This window comes from Alligator mississippiensis, chromosome 1, assembly GCF_030867095.1.
Source record: "Alligator mississippiensis isolate rAllMis1 chromosome 1, rAllMis1, whole genome shotgun sequence".
Classification (NCBI taxonomy): domain Eukaryota; kingdom Metazoa; phylum Chordata; order Crocodylia; family Alligatoridae; genus Alligator; species Alligator mississippiensis.
The window spans coordinates 198144208-198162036 of NC_081824.1; the positions used below are offsets into that span (position 1 = coordinate 198144208).

Genomic DNA, 17829 nt, shown 5'->3' on the forward strand with positions numbered 1-17829 from the left:
ACTGCAGCTCTAAGAAGCAAATATGAGATACAGATGAGGTTTTCTGTTTAAACTCATCTTTACACATCAAGAACAGCAGTATAATACAAAGAAAGAAGAAAGATGGACTTAAAAGCCCTGAGAATCTGAACTAAGTGGAAAGCACCCTGGCATTACAGCTTGAGATTGGCACAAACAGTGAGAAGCAACACCATAATACGGAATGGCAAACTACTAACCTCTGCAAAAAGCAGGTACCAAGACAAAGCGACTGGGAGAATTCCCATAGTTTTGTGACTTGAGTTGGACTAAATAATAGCATGAAAAAGAAAAAAAATGGAAGGGGGAGTATCACAATGTGAAAAAAAAAGATGCAATGTTGAGAACCAAAACCATTAAGAAGACGGGCAAGTAGAGAGATATTCTAAGGCTAAAGGCAAAAGCTAAATGGGTTGAGGAGATAAAGTAACATGGGAAGAGACTGGGGGGAGGCCTGAAATACTGCTTTGCACAACTTGATCCAGAAAACAGTATCTGACAAACTATAATATAGTGCCATGACTCCCCTAGAGTGGGAGTCAGGAACCTCCCACAAAGGAGTTCACTACTCAGGTGTGGAGGGATTAAACACTGCTTTCCATCTGAGATTCAGGGTGAATCTCCACATTTTAGGAAAGGGGTCAAAGGTACAAAAATAAGGGCCATTTGGGGATCCCAAATTGGAGGGAAATTGAACTGGGTACATGATGAGCATGGGAGGAAGGGGGAAGGCTAATAGGTAAAGGAATATAAAAATAAGGATAGTTTGGGAATTAAATAATCTTTTTTAAAGTGCAAGCTTTCTCTTTTTAGTGTAGTTTCCTCCATAGTTGGTTTCCTATTCATGACAAAAAAGATGACTTTTTTTTTTTACTGTTTGGGCAAATTTTAAAAAGTATTCCTTGGGGGGACAGGGAGAAGGAATTTGGTAACATGAAAATCTGTCCACGTGCAACCACCATAGCAAATGATGCTAAATTTTACTTTCAGCTGTGCTTCACTTGCATGCAAAATTAATTTAGGTAGTTCCGCTTCAAAAGTGTTCAGGACCACATAGATACTCTGTTCTTTGAAGGCATCTATGATTTCCTGAAAGAAAATCTTTTCTTACGCATATATTACATATTTAATTTTATATTATATATGAGAAGCCTTATTGAGCCAATACATCTATTATAATGTATACAGAGAAGGGTGCAGAACTCAGAGTATCTGAGCAAGCTAAATTTTACTACTTCAGGATTTTTAAGTGCTTAGCTATGTGACCTTAACATTGTAGCATCACATCCTTTTGTTACTAGTGGGTGCTGACAGACATGGAAAAACAAACCCAAAACAAAAAAACCCAGCACTTTACCGGAAGAGAAACCACGTCAATTTGACTCCCCAGAGTCTATATAGATCACACACTTCAGCGGGGCTTTTTGGCACTTTTATCTAATAGCTGACTGAATAGCTATTAGATTAAAAGCACCAAAAGCCCTGCTGAAGCATGCACAATCTATACAGAGGCTGCCCTGCACTTGGCATGGGGCACACCAAGCTAGAACTAAAGCTCTGGTTTGGGGTTTTTCCCCCTGCCAGCATCTGTTAGAGGCCAGTTTTATTATACTTTCTTGTACCTATTGCCAATTTTTCACACCCACATAACACTGGCACAGAGTTTCCTTTTCTCTCATTACTACCCAATTCTATAATATTAAATTTGTGTGCATGGTAAACTATGACTAAATTCTTCAAAAAGAAGTATCCTGATGGTAGATAGAAATGCATTTGGAAAGAGACAGAAGGTTTCCCCCCTCCTTTTAGGCAAATTAGTGGATCTTTCATCCACAAACAGCTCACTGCAGAAGATATTTCAACTACATGCCTACACATGAATTTCAAGATATTCAGTGAAGAGTCATAACAAATGCTACAGAATCAATTCCAGACTCTGCTATTAAAAATAAAATCTAGAAAGTATATTTATTACACTGCCTGTGTAAAAATACCAAGCCTGTAACCCTCATCCATTACTTAAGGGGGAAGAGAGAGAGAAATAATGCTTATTACCACAGTGAGCAAAAGTACCACTACAGAACACTCAAAAACCATCTAAATTAAATTTTTACCCTGTCAAATATTTTATCAGGATTTTCTACTAATGAATTAACTTCTAGAACATGCTTCACATGTGGTTATGGTCAGGAAAGTCTCTGTATAAAACAGCATCTTGTGAACTGAACAAAGTTGTACAGAGAGTTGTATATGGTGGGAATTATATCCAGGAACAACTATTTTACAGCACTGCTAAAAAGCAGATTTGAGACTTTAGAATTAAAAAAAAAAAAAGTCCTATATTCCACTCCAGCTACTTGATACCATTTTTAGAGTCATTTGGAAGGATATATTCAGATGTTAGAGCAAGCTCATTCCACTCCTGCAGTGATCAGTGTGGTCCAACTGCATATGGTGGTACGGCATGCATGGGCTTGGATTACAGAGATGCCATTTTCTGAAAAAATGTGGTCCTGTCCATAATGACAAATCTGAGGATACGTAAGGTCTCTCAGTAAGTTTCAACAAAACCTGAAACATGGTCTTAAAATTACATTTTAATTATTATAGGTGCCAAAACAAGTTTTCTAAATGACAACAAAGCATTGGTTACGGGGGTAATAGATTACAGATTCTTAAAAAGGGTGCTATGGGGTGCCACACAATGCTAGCAGTTAGGCGTGCTCACCTGATAAACCCAGAGTTTTCAAAGAGAAATTCATAATGTGAAATCTATTCTGACCTGTTTGATATTTATGTTCCTGAAGTGATACAAACATAACAAAATTTTGCAAGTTTTACTATTCCATTCAGGGTTAAATTTACTTTGATTTACTTTGCTTGTATTGCTGTGGGAACAGGCAGACACAACTGAAGTGTTCCTGAGTGGGAATCTCCACCCTCTTCTCTTTTAAAGCAGTTAAAAGTTATGTTTGTTTATAGCCTGGGTCTTCAAAGAACCAAACCTATTACCTGAAAGATGCCTACCATTCTCCAACTGCTCTTTTCTTCCTAGTAGTATTTTTAAATGAAACAGTCGCACACAAATAATTAAAAGGGCAGCATACTCGTTCCTAATTTAATAGGCAAGTTAAGATGCTGGTCACTATGCATATCTCAGCTCTGTTCATGGTTCTGCAACTAACCTTTGTGTGACCTTCAGAAAGTACAGTAAAATCCAGTGGCGACACATAGGGGGTGCATATACACCCCCTGAGGGTGCTGGTGCACCCCCTGACAGCCAGCATTCCCTGCTTAGGCGATGGGGGGGAGGGAGGGGGCAGGTGAAAGTGTTGGTGCCCTCCCTGAAAGCGCTGGACAGGGAGTGGGGGCACCAAGAGAAGTGATCCCCATGGTCCCCCTGCGCCAACCAGGGGAGGGAGATTCCCCTGGGGTCGGTGCAATCAGACGCAGGGGAAACCCCTGGGTCAGCACAATCGGCCACATGGCACCCTCTCCTTCCTCCCCCCCTCCCCCCCCCATTGCTGACTGGCTGCTATGGGGGCAAGCACCCCCCACAACTCAGGAGGCACCAGTCGTCCATGGTAAAATCTCTATTATCTGGCATTTAACTAACCAGAATACTCTATTAACCAGAATTTCAGTGGCAGGACACACATGGCACTATGCTGCTTTGCTGCCTGCTGTGCTGCTTTCAGCAGCACAATGCACGCTGTAGTGTTAAGTCTATTGTACTTTTAAGTGATCTAGGTGTATGCCATGCACTGCCAATACTGTACTACGTGTAACTTGAGTGTACTCTACCATACTGTACATCACTGCCTCAGGATTACTCTTAACTCTAGTGTTGCTTTACTACTACTTGATTGGCAAGTACCTGTATACTATTTTATTCTTTATACAGTATGTTATACTATAATGTATTGTACACTAATTCTTTGAAAATGTTCACTACAAGTATGGCACTGTCTTCCTTGCTAGGTATACTCTCAGATAAATGGAATTTTTAGCTAACTGGCACCCCCCATTCCCCACTCATGCTGGATAACAGAGATTTTACCATAGTTTAATTTCTCTGTGCTTCAAGCTTCAATCTTTAAAACAGGGAAGACGGTACGACTTTACATGACAGAGGTTTGAACAGACATAGTTGGACAGACAGCACAATGATGAGAATCACATATATGGAAGGAGAGCCCCAAAACTTCACAACTCCACAAGCTCAGGAGGTACAGAAAAATAAAAAAAAGCCTTGGGATTTGGAAGGACTTAGTAAACCTTTGAAATTATGGTGATTTGATATCCTCTGACTGACCTCCAGCACTCTATAGAAGAGAACATATCTGAGGACTTCAAGCTAAACGAGTGGTACTCAGCCTTTTTGGACCCAAGACACCCCTCCATAACTTTTGTGAATCAAGTGGTACTTAAATTTTAAAAGCTATTACAGTGCTTACCTCCTTGCAAAAGGGCCAGGCAGTGGGAGATTGGCCAGGAAGGGACAAGCTTGAGCCTGCCCTTATCTACTTTTTAATTTAAAAAGCAGCAATTTATTTTAAAAATGGAGAACAGAGAATCCAGCTGTGTCCTGATGTAGATGACTAAATTGGTACATTTTCTTGCATGCCACATGCCCCAAAATAAGATGCGCACATTGTTTTTGGAAGGTAGAATATAGAAAAAGATTTTTCCCAAATCATGGCTGACTCTGCAACAGAGTAAGTCCACCTGGAAACAGTGTCTGGGAAGTGTGGCATCCCAGGAGACAGTTTGAGTGAGGCTGCAAGAACTTCCTGGTATGGCAGGGGAGCAATAAGGCCAAGCCTTGAACTCTTGCAAATGCTGTAGCAAGACTGTTATTTCTGACTGTAAATAGTTCTTTATATAAGTTCCTGTAAACAAAATGCTATTTCCACACACAAGCCTCACCAGCATACTTGACACTGCATGTAGCAGCTCACTTGCCTTAAGCCAGCTCAATTGCTGCTTCAGGCACCAGCTACCGTGCTTAGCAAGTAGCTCTGAGAGGGTTAACATGGGACTCCACCCCTTCTGCTTCCTGGGGCCAGAAAGAAGTGGCAGCCATTTTAGTATAGTGTCTACATTCTTCTATTCTTCCCTGCTTCTATTCCAGTGAAGAAAAGTCAGCTTTCCTGCTTAATAAACACACCCCAATTTTGGAAGACTGATGTTGGGAGTAAAGGTGTGTGCAATAATCAAATAAGTACAGTACTTCTATCTTCTTCCCCTGACCCCAAGCTAATAAAGCATTCTTCTTTTAAGAATAACTTTCCACTAAAATGAGGAATTGGCCTTCAGGATGACCAATAATTATGTTTAAATTTGAAAAAAAAAAATGTAACTTTTCAGAATGGCTCTGCTTTTTAGATCCTTTACTATAAAAATAACATCTGATCTTGGAGTACCACCCTGTGATATGATAATAGGCCCGTTCTGAAAATTCAGATTATTAATTACAGGGATGACTAACCTCCCACCCCACAGCCCAGTTCTTCTGCATAATTACAACATACAGATCATTACAACTTATTACTTCCTGTGCATTTGATAGCACTGGTGATAACAATTTGAAGAATCATCTCAATCTGGCCCTAAAGGTATACAAGGGTGCTGATTTAAAGCACTGAGCAAGGAATAACTAACACATTCTATGGAAAGTACTGAACAGTTTCAGTCTTTGACTATGACTGTAAAGCAGTGGTGCTCAACCTCTGGCCCACGGAGCCATGTCAGGTAGCTTAAGGGATTCCTCACAAGTCCAAAATTTGGCAGAGGGGGAGCAGTGGCAGTCAACATTGTCACAGCTCCTCTGACACCACATTTTCAAGCTCTCCCCCTCTGACAAGCTCACATGGCCCTGTGCACCAAAGCAGGCCAGTATACAGGGCTGGGATAGCAGACCTGATGCAGTGTATGCAGGGCTGAGGCCAGGACTGGGGCCAAGGGCTGAGCCTAGGCCCACAGACACATGGCCAGTCCCGGGGCCAATCTAACACATATGGCCAGTGGCAGGGCCAGGGCAGCAAGCCCAATTGAGCATGGAGGCCTGGGCTAGGAGCTGGACTGCATCCATGCATTAATCCCATGCTGGATCAGGCCCACAGACTGACAATGTGCATCAGATCCAGCCCATGGACTGATCCCAAAGAACCTATCCAGCCCATAAAGGGCTGTAGCAAGACAGTTATTTCTGACTGTAAATAGTTCTTTATATGAGTTCCTGTAAACAAAGTGCTATTTCCACACACAACCCTCACCAGCATAATCGACACTGCATGTAGCAGCTCACTTGCTGTAAGCCAGCTCAATTGCTGCTTCAGGCACCAGCTACCATGCTTAGCAAGTAGCTCGGAGAGGGTTAACATGGGACTATGCATTAAACCCATAAAGTCCATGTTACTACGCATTAAGCCCATAAAGGTTAGGTAGCACTGTTGTAAAGGGAAAAAGAAAACAAACCTGACAATGAGGGGGAGGAGTTCTTTGGTTACAGTTTTTTGGCAATTCAGTGCCTTTTTAATGACAGTCTCAGGTTTACAGAAATCAAATATATAGAATGACGAGAAGTAATGCAGAGGATACTTACTGGGCAGACTGACATTTGAATTGGGCAGAGTAGACAGGAATTGTAAAAAAAACAAAACAGCTAATGAAGCAGGCTATTGGATATTCCTTTTGAGCCCTGTTAACATCAACCCATCAAGATTCAAACTTATGGAGCCAATAGAACAGGGCTGTTCAACTTCTGGCCTGCAGGTCAAATCTGGCCCATGGAGCTGTGATATCCAGTCCACAAAGAGCCCCACAGAGGTGGAAGCTCCATGAAGCTGGATGCAGCCTCCCCTGGGCCATTGCCCAGGCAGCAAAATCAGGGCTGGGCCACCCCCTGTGTGTCTGAACTGGGCCAGGATGCTCCACGTCCCCACACCATACATATACCCAGATCAGAGCTAAAATATTCTGGGCCAAGTTACTCCCCTCCCCTCCCTACGCTTACCCCCTCCATCCGGATCAAGCTACCCCAGGGCACATGGACTGTGAATAGGACTGGGCTGCTTCCCCATTCCCACTGCCATGCATCGGGATTAGGGCTGCTCTGCCCAAACCCCAGGTGCGACTGCTCTGTCCGTCCCCCAGGCCCATCCAGATCAGGGCCACCCTGCAGCACCCTGCCTCATGACCACCTGACGCATCCAGACTGGAATTGGGACCAAGCTGTTTTCCTCCCACACCACATGTCCAGATCAGGGCTACTCTACTTTGCCTCCATCCCAGGAGGATGGATTAAGGCCAGGCTGTGAAATCCCCAAAGCCAGATAAGAGTCACTGGCTGGATCCAGCCCACGGAGGACTGGGCACTGTCCATTCAGCCCATGGGGCAAACAGATTGGGAACCATTGCCATAGAGCATGAGTGTTTCCACGCTGCAGACCATTAGGCCAACAGAAAAGTGGATGGCCACTACAAGTTTGGAGATAGCCAGCCAAGGATGGATAGAAATTGTTTTTGGTAGAAAACAACTTCTGCCATAAACAATACAGTTTTAGACAGTGTGGAAAAGCATAGAACATTGCACAGATTTTCATGCACCAATATATATTTAAAAAGTTGCTCCCGTACAATTTTTTGGTTGAGGAAAATAAATTGCCCTTAATTAGTAAAAACTAAGATATTATATTGGACTCTTAAATGTTAGGGCACTTAAATGAATAAAAGTTGGATTCCTGAGGCAACTATTTCTCTTACCACAGAATGACTCAAAAAAAAAAAAAAAAAATCAAACAAAAATAGCTACATTTACATTTTAAACTTTCATTCTTGTACCAGTGACAAGCTGTTCCATGGCAGTGACTCACACTGTTGCTGTAGATGCACCTTTTAAGACAAGAGCACTCAGAGTTATTGTCTGCCTACATGGTAGACAGTATTGTGTTGAGCAGGCAATTTGGTCTGAAGCATATATCAAAGATAAAATGAATGTTAACTGTAGTCAGGAGTCTACCTGGAGAAAGTCCATAGCTATTACAATTAAGATTCACAATACTAAGACAAAAGCATGTTTTAATCCTGTTAAGGAACTGTAAATGGATCAAGCAACCTTCTACAGTGTAAAAATGTACCTTACCTTTTCCACTTCCTTTCTTTCAGCAAAGGGAAAACATTAATTTAAATTGAGTATTACAGCATATATCCATCTTTATGTAATCAAATAACAGCATTTTTTCTTTTCTGTCTATTTCACATTAACTAAATTTTAGACACCAAAGCTAGAATTCCCAAAAAGACTTCCAGGGGAGCTGGATGTCTTAACATCCTTTAATTCAATGGAAGAAAATCAACCCAAATTATTTGTGCATGCAAGCCTGAAAAACACATAACATCAGGAAAGTATTGCCCTCCAAAGCAGGCTGTTCAGGTTTTGTTGACAGACAAGAGAAGGAAGCAAGTAAGGAAATGGACAAAAGACATAGAAACAGTGAAATACTAGAGAAAAATATTAGTACTGCAAGTATTTATGCCATTCTTTTCATCACAGAATCTCAGAGTACTTTGTGAACATCAAGCAAACCCCATGAGAGACAGATAAACTGAATATAACAATATGCTGCGTGTCACAAAGCAACTGATTAAGAACTAGAAATATAACGCATAAATCTGGATTCCCAGTCCTAGTATTTACCATAAGACTACATAAACCATACATAGGATATTTATGATAGGAATTATGGACGGAGGAAGAAACACATTTAGATTTGGCAAGTAAAGAATTAATTGGATTTTAATTATTAAAATAATAAATGAAACATTCATAATATGTAAAGAATGCTTTCCAAAGTATCCAGCTATCCTGACTTCCATGTAGCTACATTGTGGGGGGAAATAATATAATATTACTTAGGAATGGAAACATTCTTTTAATTTATAGCTCATTTTTAAGGAATATAAATGGCCTATTTTAGGCACATGAAATTGAAGATCTTCAATGATGTATTTAATCCTAAATAATCCTTCACAGTATTCTCACTGTGTAGAAACCCTACTATAAAAAGTCCAAAATGCATTCAACATTTAAATAAATCACTGAAAATTTGATAATTTGAATTGCTTAAAGCTTGACTCTATAATTCACATTTCATATTCAAAAGCATTGTATTCCTGATCATCATATTGGCAGTAGTTAGAAACACAGAACAAGCCCTAGTTGTTCTGAAAGTAAGGTCTTCTGATAAATTATTTGTTTAAATTATTTTTCTTTATGGAACAAGATATATGACGTACATTTCAGCATGTAGCTGTCTGTAGAAAAAAAAAAAAAAAAAAGACTTCTGTAAGACTATATATACAGACCTTTCATTGACACACCACCTACAGAATTCATTCTTCACCCCGTCAGGAACATTGACCTTCACTGTCAGTATCTTCAGATTTTCCCCTCGGTTAATGGCCAGAATCTGAGTGCAAACATAAATGGCAAAGACAGATGACACACAAAATACCCAAAAGATAAACTTATCAAGTCAACATTTGTGTACGCACTCGTTTGACATTCTGCAGCAATTCGTGTTGGTTGAATAGTAAATCAGTTCACAAAGCGTTGGTTTGAATAGATAATATCCAACATTTAAATTAGATTAAATCATGCCATACGAGACTGCGGTATATGGTTTTTTCAGTGATAGCAAATCTCATTTCAGAAGCTTTTCCTATATATCTGTCTCTCTCTCTCTCTCTCTCCCTATATATATATATAGGGAGAGAGAGAGAGAGAGAGAGAGAGAGAGAGAGAGAGAGAGAGAGAGATCTGGATGTGTATCTATAGATCTAGATATATATCTATAGATTTGAGAGAGAGAGAATGAGTTTCAACTGAGGTTCTGAAAGGGCAATAAACTCTTGTTAATTACTGGTTGAGCCACTGAGTTAATTTTCTGTTAATATTGTGCGTGTGCACATGCACACATTATGGGAAAAGAATATATATATTTTAATGGAAAATTAACTCAGTGGATGAATCAGTAAATTAATAACCAGTTATTACCCTTCTACAACCTTAACTGAAACTCATACTAACTATACGGAGAGCAACTCAAATAAAAAAAAGAATACACAGAGAGATTCAGTGTTATGCTCCTATATCTTTATCTATAGTGACAGCAACCAAATTTGAAATCATTCAACATGGAGCAGACTGCCTGATAAAAGTCTAATTAATTTAATTTGTAATAGCTGAACTTCTGATTACTCACCTCCTAGGAAACTTCCCAAAAACAAATATTTTGGGCATTTGTATACATGCTTACGCTGCAGCGCCAGACGCTTTTAAAATGTGAGAAAATGGCAGTGGCATGCTTTTGAACTAAAACACACTGAAGGTGTTTTAGTTCAAATGCACACCGCCACCATTTTCTGCACGCTGACGCACATTTCGCCACTTATACAACTGCACGTGACAGTGCAGTGCACATCAGCTGACGTGTGAAGCAGACTTGATTAATCGAGTCTGCTCCGATCCGCCCGCCGGATCTCCAGCATGTCGCGGGATGAAAAGGTATGTGTATAAATGCCTTTTGGATCTCGTTTTCAAGTTGATAAAAATATTCCAGCCTTTAAAACTATGCACATATTTCAGACATGACTTGTTTTACAGAAGTAATCCGCTCATGAACTCAGTATTTACAAACAGTATACAAATCTAAGTTACAGAGACTGTGGATACAGTAGCTGCAGACATCTGTCAGTATACGTGCAAAACTTGGTTCAGAATTCAAAGAATAGTTATCAGTCTAATCCACAGGCCAGAGATGTTTAGAAGAGCTGATCTGGACTAGCCCCTTATTAGCAACTTTTAGAAGATAACATTTCTGAATAATAGATCTAATACACACACTACATTAGGTATGTAATAGATTAGGACTGTAAGGAAAACAGAACAATGTTATTTCCCTATTTTTACTAGAAATAAAACTCCTTTAAATACTCTTTAAATGTTAGAAACACAGAAATCATAAAAAGCTGTTAAAAGTTGACATTCTTATATTGCTGCACATGTTACTGTATGTTACAGGCCCTAAGCACTGTCACAACAGAGCATTCTGTGTCAATCATGAACTTTAATTCAATCACTAGCTAACTCAGACATGTCACATATGTTAAATACAATGGTTTAAAATGACTCCAGGACATAGTACCCATTTATATTCCTCAGCTTTTACTGTGCTTGTGACATACCAGGCCTGACATATCATTGAACAACAAACCTAATAATAAAAATTACATGTGAAATATTATAGCATCAGGTACCTTGACTGCCAAAGCAAATGTTTTCATGCAGAGATTAGAAAGACACATTTTAACAAATCAAATGCTTTCATGTTTATTCCAGTTTCATAAAGCAGAGAGAAAGTTAAATGTTAAGCTAAAGTGAAATCAAAATGATGTTCAAGACAAATAATATATCTGACACAGAATTATAGTGTCACCATTCACAACACTATTATTAATGGTCAGCATTTGCATTAAAACAGTATTTATAAAGGCTTTTAACTAAGCTTCAAAAATGTTTTGAGTTGGAATCTTACAAAAAGGTTAACATCTGACTAGAAAATGATTTTACCAACTTAATTTTTTAAGCAACCAATTTATCCAGTTACAAATGATGTGTATATAGAAAAAATATATATAAATTGAAGTTGTCTCCATTTAAAATGGCAGGAAATTAATTTACTCTTCCAATACACTGATTATATTAATTTTATGTGATATATTCAAAAACAGGCACAAAGTGTTTTTTTCTCCAGAGTGAAAAAGTGCATGCAAATAGGTTATAGACTGGAATGGACCCAACAGATAGGAGCTTCACTAGCATCAACTAAAGATGAAAAAACATACCTTCTAACAACAAAAATAGGAATAGGGATTTAATCAGGGGACACAAAGAGATACATCTGACCCAATTCCAGCTATTATCTACAAAACATGCTGGGCATCACTTCAGAGAACTTCCAGACTACATTTATCCATACCAAAGCTCTGGACCATACCTCAGTTCTGGATACCTTTATACTTCTTCTATATTTTTCAATAATTTTCAATACCCACCTGGAATGACACATTTAATAAAAGTATAAAAAGCTATTATACCTAAAGTATCTTATTTTAGGTAACAGTCTTTTCCCATCAATTAAGTCTCCCATTTACATGTTATAGAAAAGAAATACCCAGGAGACTGGCTCTTAAGCACTAATCTGTTTAAAAGTCAGACATCTTCCATATGATGAGGGTGGTTCCTTCTATTATTTATTATGTGATTACTATATAGGCCTGAATATATATATGTACTTGGCCTGAATACTTTTAATCCTAGAAGAGACAAGATGGAGTCTCATTCCCATTAGAAAAACAGGTACATAACTATAAGCTTTAACTTACAGTAAAACATTCTAGATAGGAGCATCAAGACAAGTAGGTATAGATGGAAAACAACACAATACATTTGTCTTTTTATTGTGCATAAATGTTTGTTTTGTCCAAACTCTGAAGATTAAGTATTTACTCGACATCTAGGACTATATATTTTTTTCCAGTTCTTATTATTTATGATTAAATAATTTTACTAGGATTCTATTATACAAAATTTGAAGCATTTATAAGAGCTACTTGTTCTGTACTTTTAAATATGTACCTGATTTTAATGTACACTATATATGGCATAAAAAGGGCAGATAAATCTCTGGTCACTGAAAGAAAAAAAAAAAAGTTTTTTTCTCTGACCAGTAATACTTGTATATAATTAACAAACTATTCTAATGTGAACACAGAAGAGAGTTTTATACAGGTATATATAGAAGTTAACGTCATAGTATCTCCCGGTTCAAGGGTTTAACATTCTCACAATTTTTTCCCCAAACAGAATAGGTTTAATTACTGTAAATGTGACTTACAGAAGTTTCCTACTTTTATATCTAATAAAAGACATGCTGCAGATCTCTTATCTCTGAACAAAGTCACCAATGGATTAGAGTGAAGGTCTTTAACATTCTAGTCCAACACCACCATATCACATAAAATACTAGAGGCTTAAGAGATGTATAGATTATTCCATAAATTTCTAACTTCTTTACATCATGTATAGACATGTTTCTTATAAGAAGCCTGCACCAAAATAGTTAAATGAACTTAAAAAAAATGTTCTATCTACTCTTCTCCTCAATTTACATGCAGAAATATGTCCCTATGCAGCCTTCTTAATGCAAAAAACCACAGTATTCTTTCCCAAAGGTCACAAATGAAGGAGAAAAGAAAGATTTTTGAAGGCATTAAAGAAAAGAAACTCACTGATCCACAAGGAAAGAGCTCTAATCCAAGAGCACAAGCAAAAAGAATGACCATTTAGCTTTATCAGGGTTGCATGGATTGGACAAGAAAGTATTTCAGGACAGAGAATGACCAAGATTTTTTGAAGCACAAAGCCAAGGTCAAAGTTAAGAAGCAGACAGTGGGAGAGAAGATTTCTTACCAAAAAGTCAAGAAGACAAAGATACTCGAAAAATAAAAAGGGGATTCAACAGAATAGAGGGTTTTGGTAGCATTAAAAACATAGGATCTAGATTTCAAACACTTTAGAGCACAGATTGGCATATAATATATGTTTATACATTGACTAGCACAATGGAGCCCTTGTGCTGCAATATAAGCCCTTTGCTGCAATATAAGCAAAGACCTGGACTCTCAGATACGTAACAGAGAAATATTCAATACTGTAAAAGTTGAACCAGTGATACTGGCAATACAGACTCCAGGGAAAAGTCAGAAGACAACAACTACAAAGGTTGGACAGACATCCAGCAGGAAGGCAGGCTAATGAATACAATGAAGGAAGGCTATGGCTTCTTTGGAGATAAGGATTTCAGAAGAGAAAATAATTGAATCTAGGTTATAGACTGGTTAAGGAAAGAATAAGACTTCTCTAGTTTAGAGAAATTAAAGAAGAAATATCCTTTGTTTGGTTGTCTGTATTTAACGTTCTGCAATTCCCCTGCCAGGAAGCAGCCCTATGCCCAATATACATATATAGAGGGAGGGAGGAGCAAACAGGACACGGGCTCACAGGGAGCCTGACCACAGGGCTGCCGATGCTGGAATGGAGCTGACGCTGCTACAGCAGGAAGGTAAGTCTTCCCTTCCCTTCATCCACACCTGTCCATCTGTTCCCTTCCCCCTTGCCCCAGTGCTCAGTATGCGTGTGCACCATCTCTGCAACGCTGGGTGCTCAATGAGCTGGCTACATCTCAATTAGCACTTCAGTCGTACTCCTTAGGTTACCCCTCACCCTTAGGGGATGTCACTGATGGACAGCCTGCTCTCTCCCCTGCCTGGGAAGGGTGCAGGCTGTCAAAATATAGGTGACAGAAAAGCAGCCCCTGGCAGACAGTCCTGGGAGGGTTCCAGCCCTAGGAGAATACCTCCCCCATCCCACCAATCAACTGACTGACGAAATGTGTGTGTGGGGATTGGGGGGGGGGGGGGGGGGGGGGAGGAGTAGGCAGGGGATTTTTTTCCTCTGGAGAATAGTCTGCAGTTCATAGAATAATAGAAAATGAGGGTTGAAAGGGACCTCAGATGGTCACCTATGTCACAACCCAAAGTTGTGAGTTTTTGTTTGTGTGAGCTTCGGCATCGCTAAATTATGTTCCCGCTAAATTGTAGCTTCCTTGCATGGTGGAGTTCTCTGCTGCGGGAGAGAACTCCGGTGCAACGGGGAATTTCCCGCCAATTTGTAGCTTTCTTTGCATGGTGCATTTCTTTTGCATCTCAGAGATGCATGGTGCAAAGGAGTTCCCGCCATTTGTATGAAGATTCATGCCACGTTATTGGCCGATTCTAAATTATGCACACGTGGCAGCTAGCGATTGGCTTGCTAGCCGTATAAAGAGCTTGGGTGGTTTCCGCCCAAGTTGGAGAGAAATCACTTAGAGAGCGTGAAGATCTCTAAGCGCTGCAGATCCTCACGGACCCAACGCATTTCTTAAGCAGGCAACAGAGCTCTAAACAGCCTCTGGCATCTCCCCATCGCCGAGCCCAATCCTAGACGTATCCCTTTCCTATATACTCAAGATCCGAACCCACGGAGCTTTAACAACTCCGGGGCCAGAGAGCTGAACCAAACCCACGGAGCTTCGACAACTCCGTGGGAAAGACATTGCCGAACCCACGGAGCCTTAACAACTCCGGGCCCAAAGAACCGAATTTGTCGTAGTCCTCCAACAAGGATTTAAGCGGAGCTGTACCTGGGAAACTGTCCAGCCTACACCGCGACCATCTTGGGTGTAAGTAAATAATCTTTAAATCAACCATTACGCCTCTGTGACTAATTCTAGCCCGTGCGTGCCTTGCAGCCACACGGTCCTCTCCAGACCCGCGTGCCCGGGCTGCTGGCCACAGCCCGCGTGCGCAAAGACGGGCCCGGCTCACCCCCAGCCCGCACAGCCTAGTTCAACTCCCTGCTCAGCATGCGACCATCCCCAACGAAATCATCCCAGCCCAGGCTTTATCTACCTGGATCTTAAAAACCTCCAAGGATGGAGATTCCACAACCTCTCTGGGTAACCCATTCCAGTGCTTCACCACCCTCTTAGTGAGTGCAAGGTTAGAAAAACATTTTATCTCCATCTCTATGCACTCCTCTGGTTTGACCCATAGGATTCAGGGGGTGGGAAGCATCATCCTCCCTGGCAGCAACCATTTGGTGCTTGGGGAGGGTTCCTGCTACAGAAGAATGCCTTCTCTGCCATCAGGTGAATGGTGGGGGGCGGGGGGAATGACAGGAGGAAGGAGGGCTGGACAGGCAGGATTCCCACAAGCCTCCCTAACAGCTTGCCACTTGGTGGGTTATTAGGGAGTCAGTCTTCCTTCTCTCTCCCCTGGAAGAGAGGGGGAGCAAAGAACTGTGGAATACTGAGTATCCTCAGCGTCTGAAAGAAGCGTAGTTGTTCATGTTAGTGATAGGAAGAAGATCTTCCTGGTATGTATCTGATATAACTCCAGTACTTTGTTGCAAGAAATCCCTTGAATGGCTGTACACTTTTTAAAGCTTTTTCTCAGCACAAAAAGAAAAGAGTTCTATTTATTAAGCTGTGGAAAAGTGAAGCAGTAAAAACCACCTTACCTGTGATATTTAAAATACTAATTTTTAAAAATGGTGAAAATGGAGTTATGTAGCAAACCCCTGAACTGTAAATAGACTAAAGAAAAAAAACAAGGATTTTTCCCTCTCTACATTTTCCAATTTAATGAATGCTATAGATATTTATTTATTTTTAACACCCAAGTAGCCAATAGAAGGACATACCCAATGTGAGAGGCAGCATAGGCTAATAGCTCTAGCCTCTGACTTGAGGCCTGGATTTTCTTCCTGTTGGTGCCCCTGCTTTGCTTAGTAACATCAAGCAGGTCTCTGCCCTTCTATGCCTCACTATCCTGAGCTGTAAAACAATGATACTGACCTCCTTTGTAAAATGCCTTGAGAATTATACTTTTATACTAGAGGGCACTAGGTACCATAATAAAGCAGCCTATTTCTTTTGCAGTCAATACTAAAAGACTCCAGTCAGTCTACAGTGACCCAAAGAGTTCTTTTTTTCAGCAAACAAAATGTAATCTCCCTGATAATGACCTGCAAAATTCTCACTACAGTATTTTATGATAAAATGTATGAGATGCTATAAAAGTGATACTCTAACCTTGCACTACTGAGCTCTCCCAGACCTCATTAATGTAAACCTCTGCAGGCCAATTACTGTAATACAATAAAATGCTATAAACATTCAAGCTTAATACAAACAGCAATGCAAGAACCTCTTACACATTTATACAGACCACTCAGATATTAAAACACTAATAATAATTCATCCTTTCCCCAAGACCCAGATTGCTTAAAATAATGTAATCTTTGTTTTATGATACGTGGACTAATTTCAAACATGGGTACCTGTCTGGCAAAGTGTTTAGTACAATAAATCCATTTAAAAAAAAAACTCGGCAGAATTGAAAGAGAAGTCAAAATCAGAAGTTAGCAAGCAGAACCTCATTTGACTTTTTAATATTGTGACAGGAGAAGAAAATAGACACTAACATAAAGGAAAGGCATTCAGGGAAGGGGGCAAACAACAGCCACCTATAAGTTTAGGGGGCATTTCTTGTGGATTACTGATGAAGCTATAAACTGATGGTGGTGAGAAACACTGCACACCAATGGAGAAGTTCCTTTCCAGTGGAGAAGTTACCATTTTGAAGTCATATAACACTTTTAAGCAATATAGATCTGCTATTATCATTTAGGATGAGTGGAAAGGCTTCACAAAAGACAAGACTGTGATCACCTGCCACACAAGGAAACACCTATATTTTCAGTTGATTGTCTGCTGAATGCTTCTTTTGACCTTGTTATCTGGAGCACTTGACTGAGAAGTGAGGATGCTGGGGGTTTTTTCTTCTTTTTTTTTTTTTAAATACTACATTTGCAGGTCACCTCTAACTACAATTTTCTAACCTTTTCCTGCTGCTTCACACCAATTTCAACTGACAGGTTTAGTGCCAAGTGGCTCAGAGCACTCTTTGTCCATAGGGATGGTTTCTGAGCCAACTCAGCATTCTAGCAAACCCCATAAGGGACGTGATGGACAAACCACTAAGAAAGTTTGCTTGATTCTATTTCACAGTTTTCTAAATCTAACTTTGGCTCGCAGCATTGCTGTTAGTTAATACCTAGTAAGTATCCTATATTCTCCTTTT

At 39.9% G+C, this 17829-nt stretch overlaps 1 protein-coding gene across 1 annotated transcript in view; it reads right to left on the reverse strand.

Moving 5' to 3' along the window:
- The window catches only part of SRBD1 (S1 RNA binding domain 1), a 214186-nt gene that overhangs the window by 165597 nt on the left and 30760 nt on the right, over positions 1 to 17829 (reverse strand). Inside the window, exon 12 of the mRNA XM_006272172.4 lies at positions 9388 to 9491. Within this exon, the coding sequence (XP_006272234.1) occupies positions 9388 to 9491 (104 nt within the window). The remainder of the gene's footprint in view (positions 1 to 9387; positions 9492 to 17829) is intronic.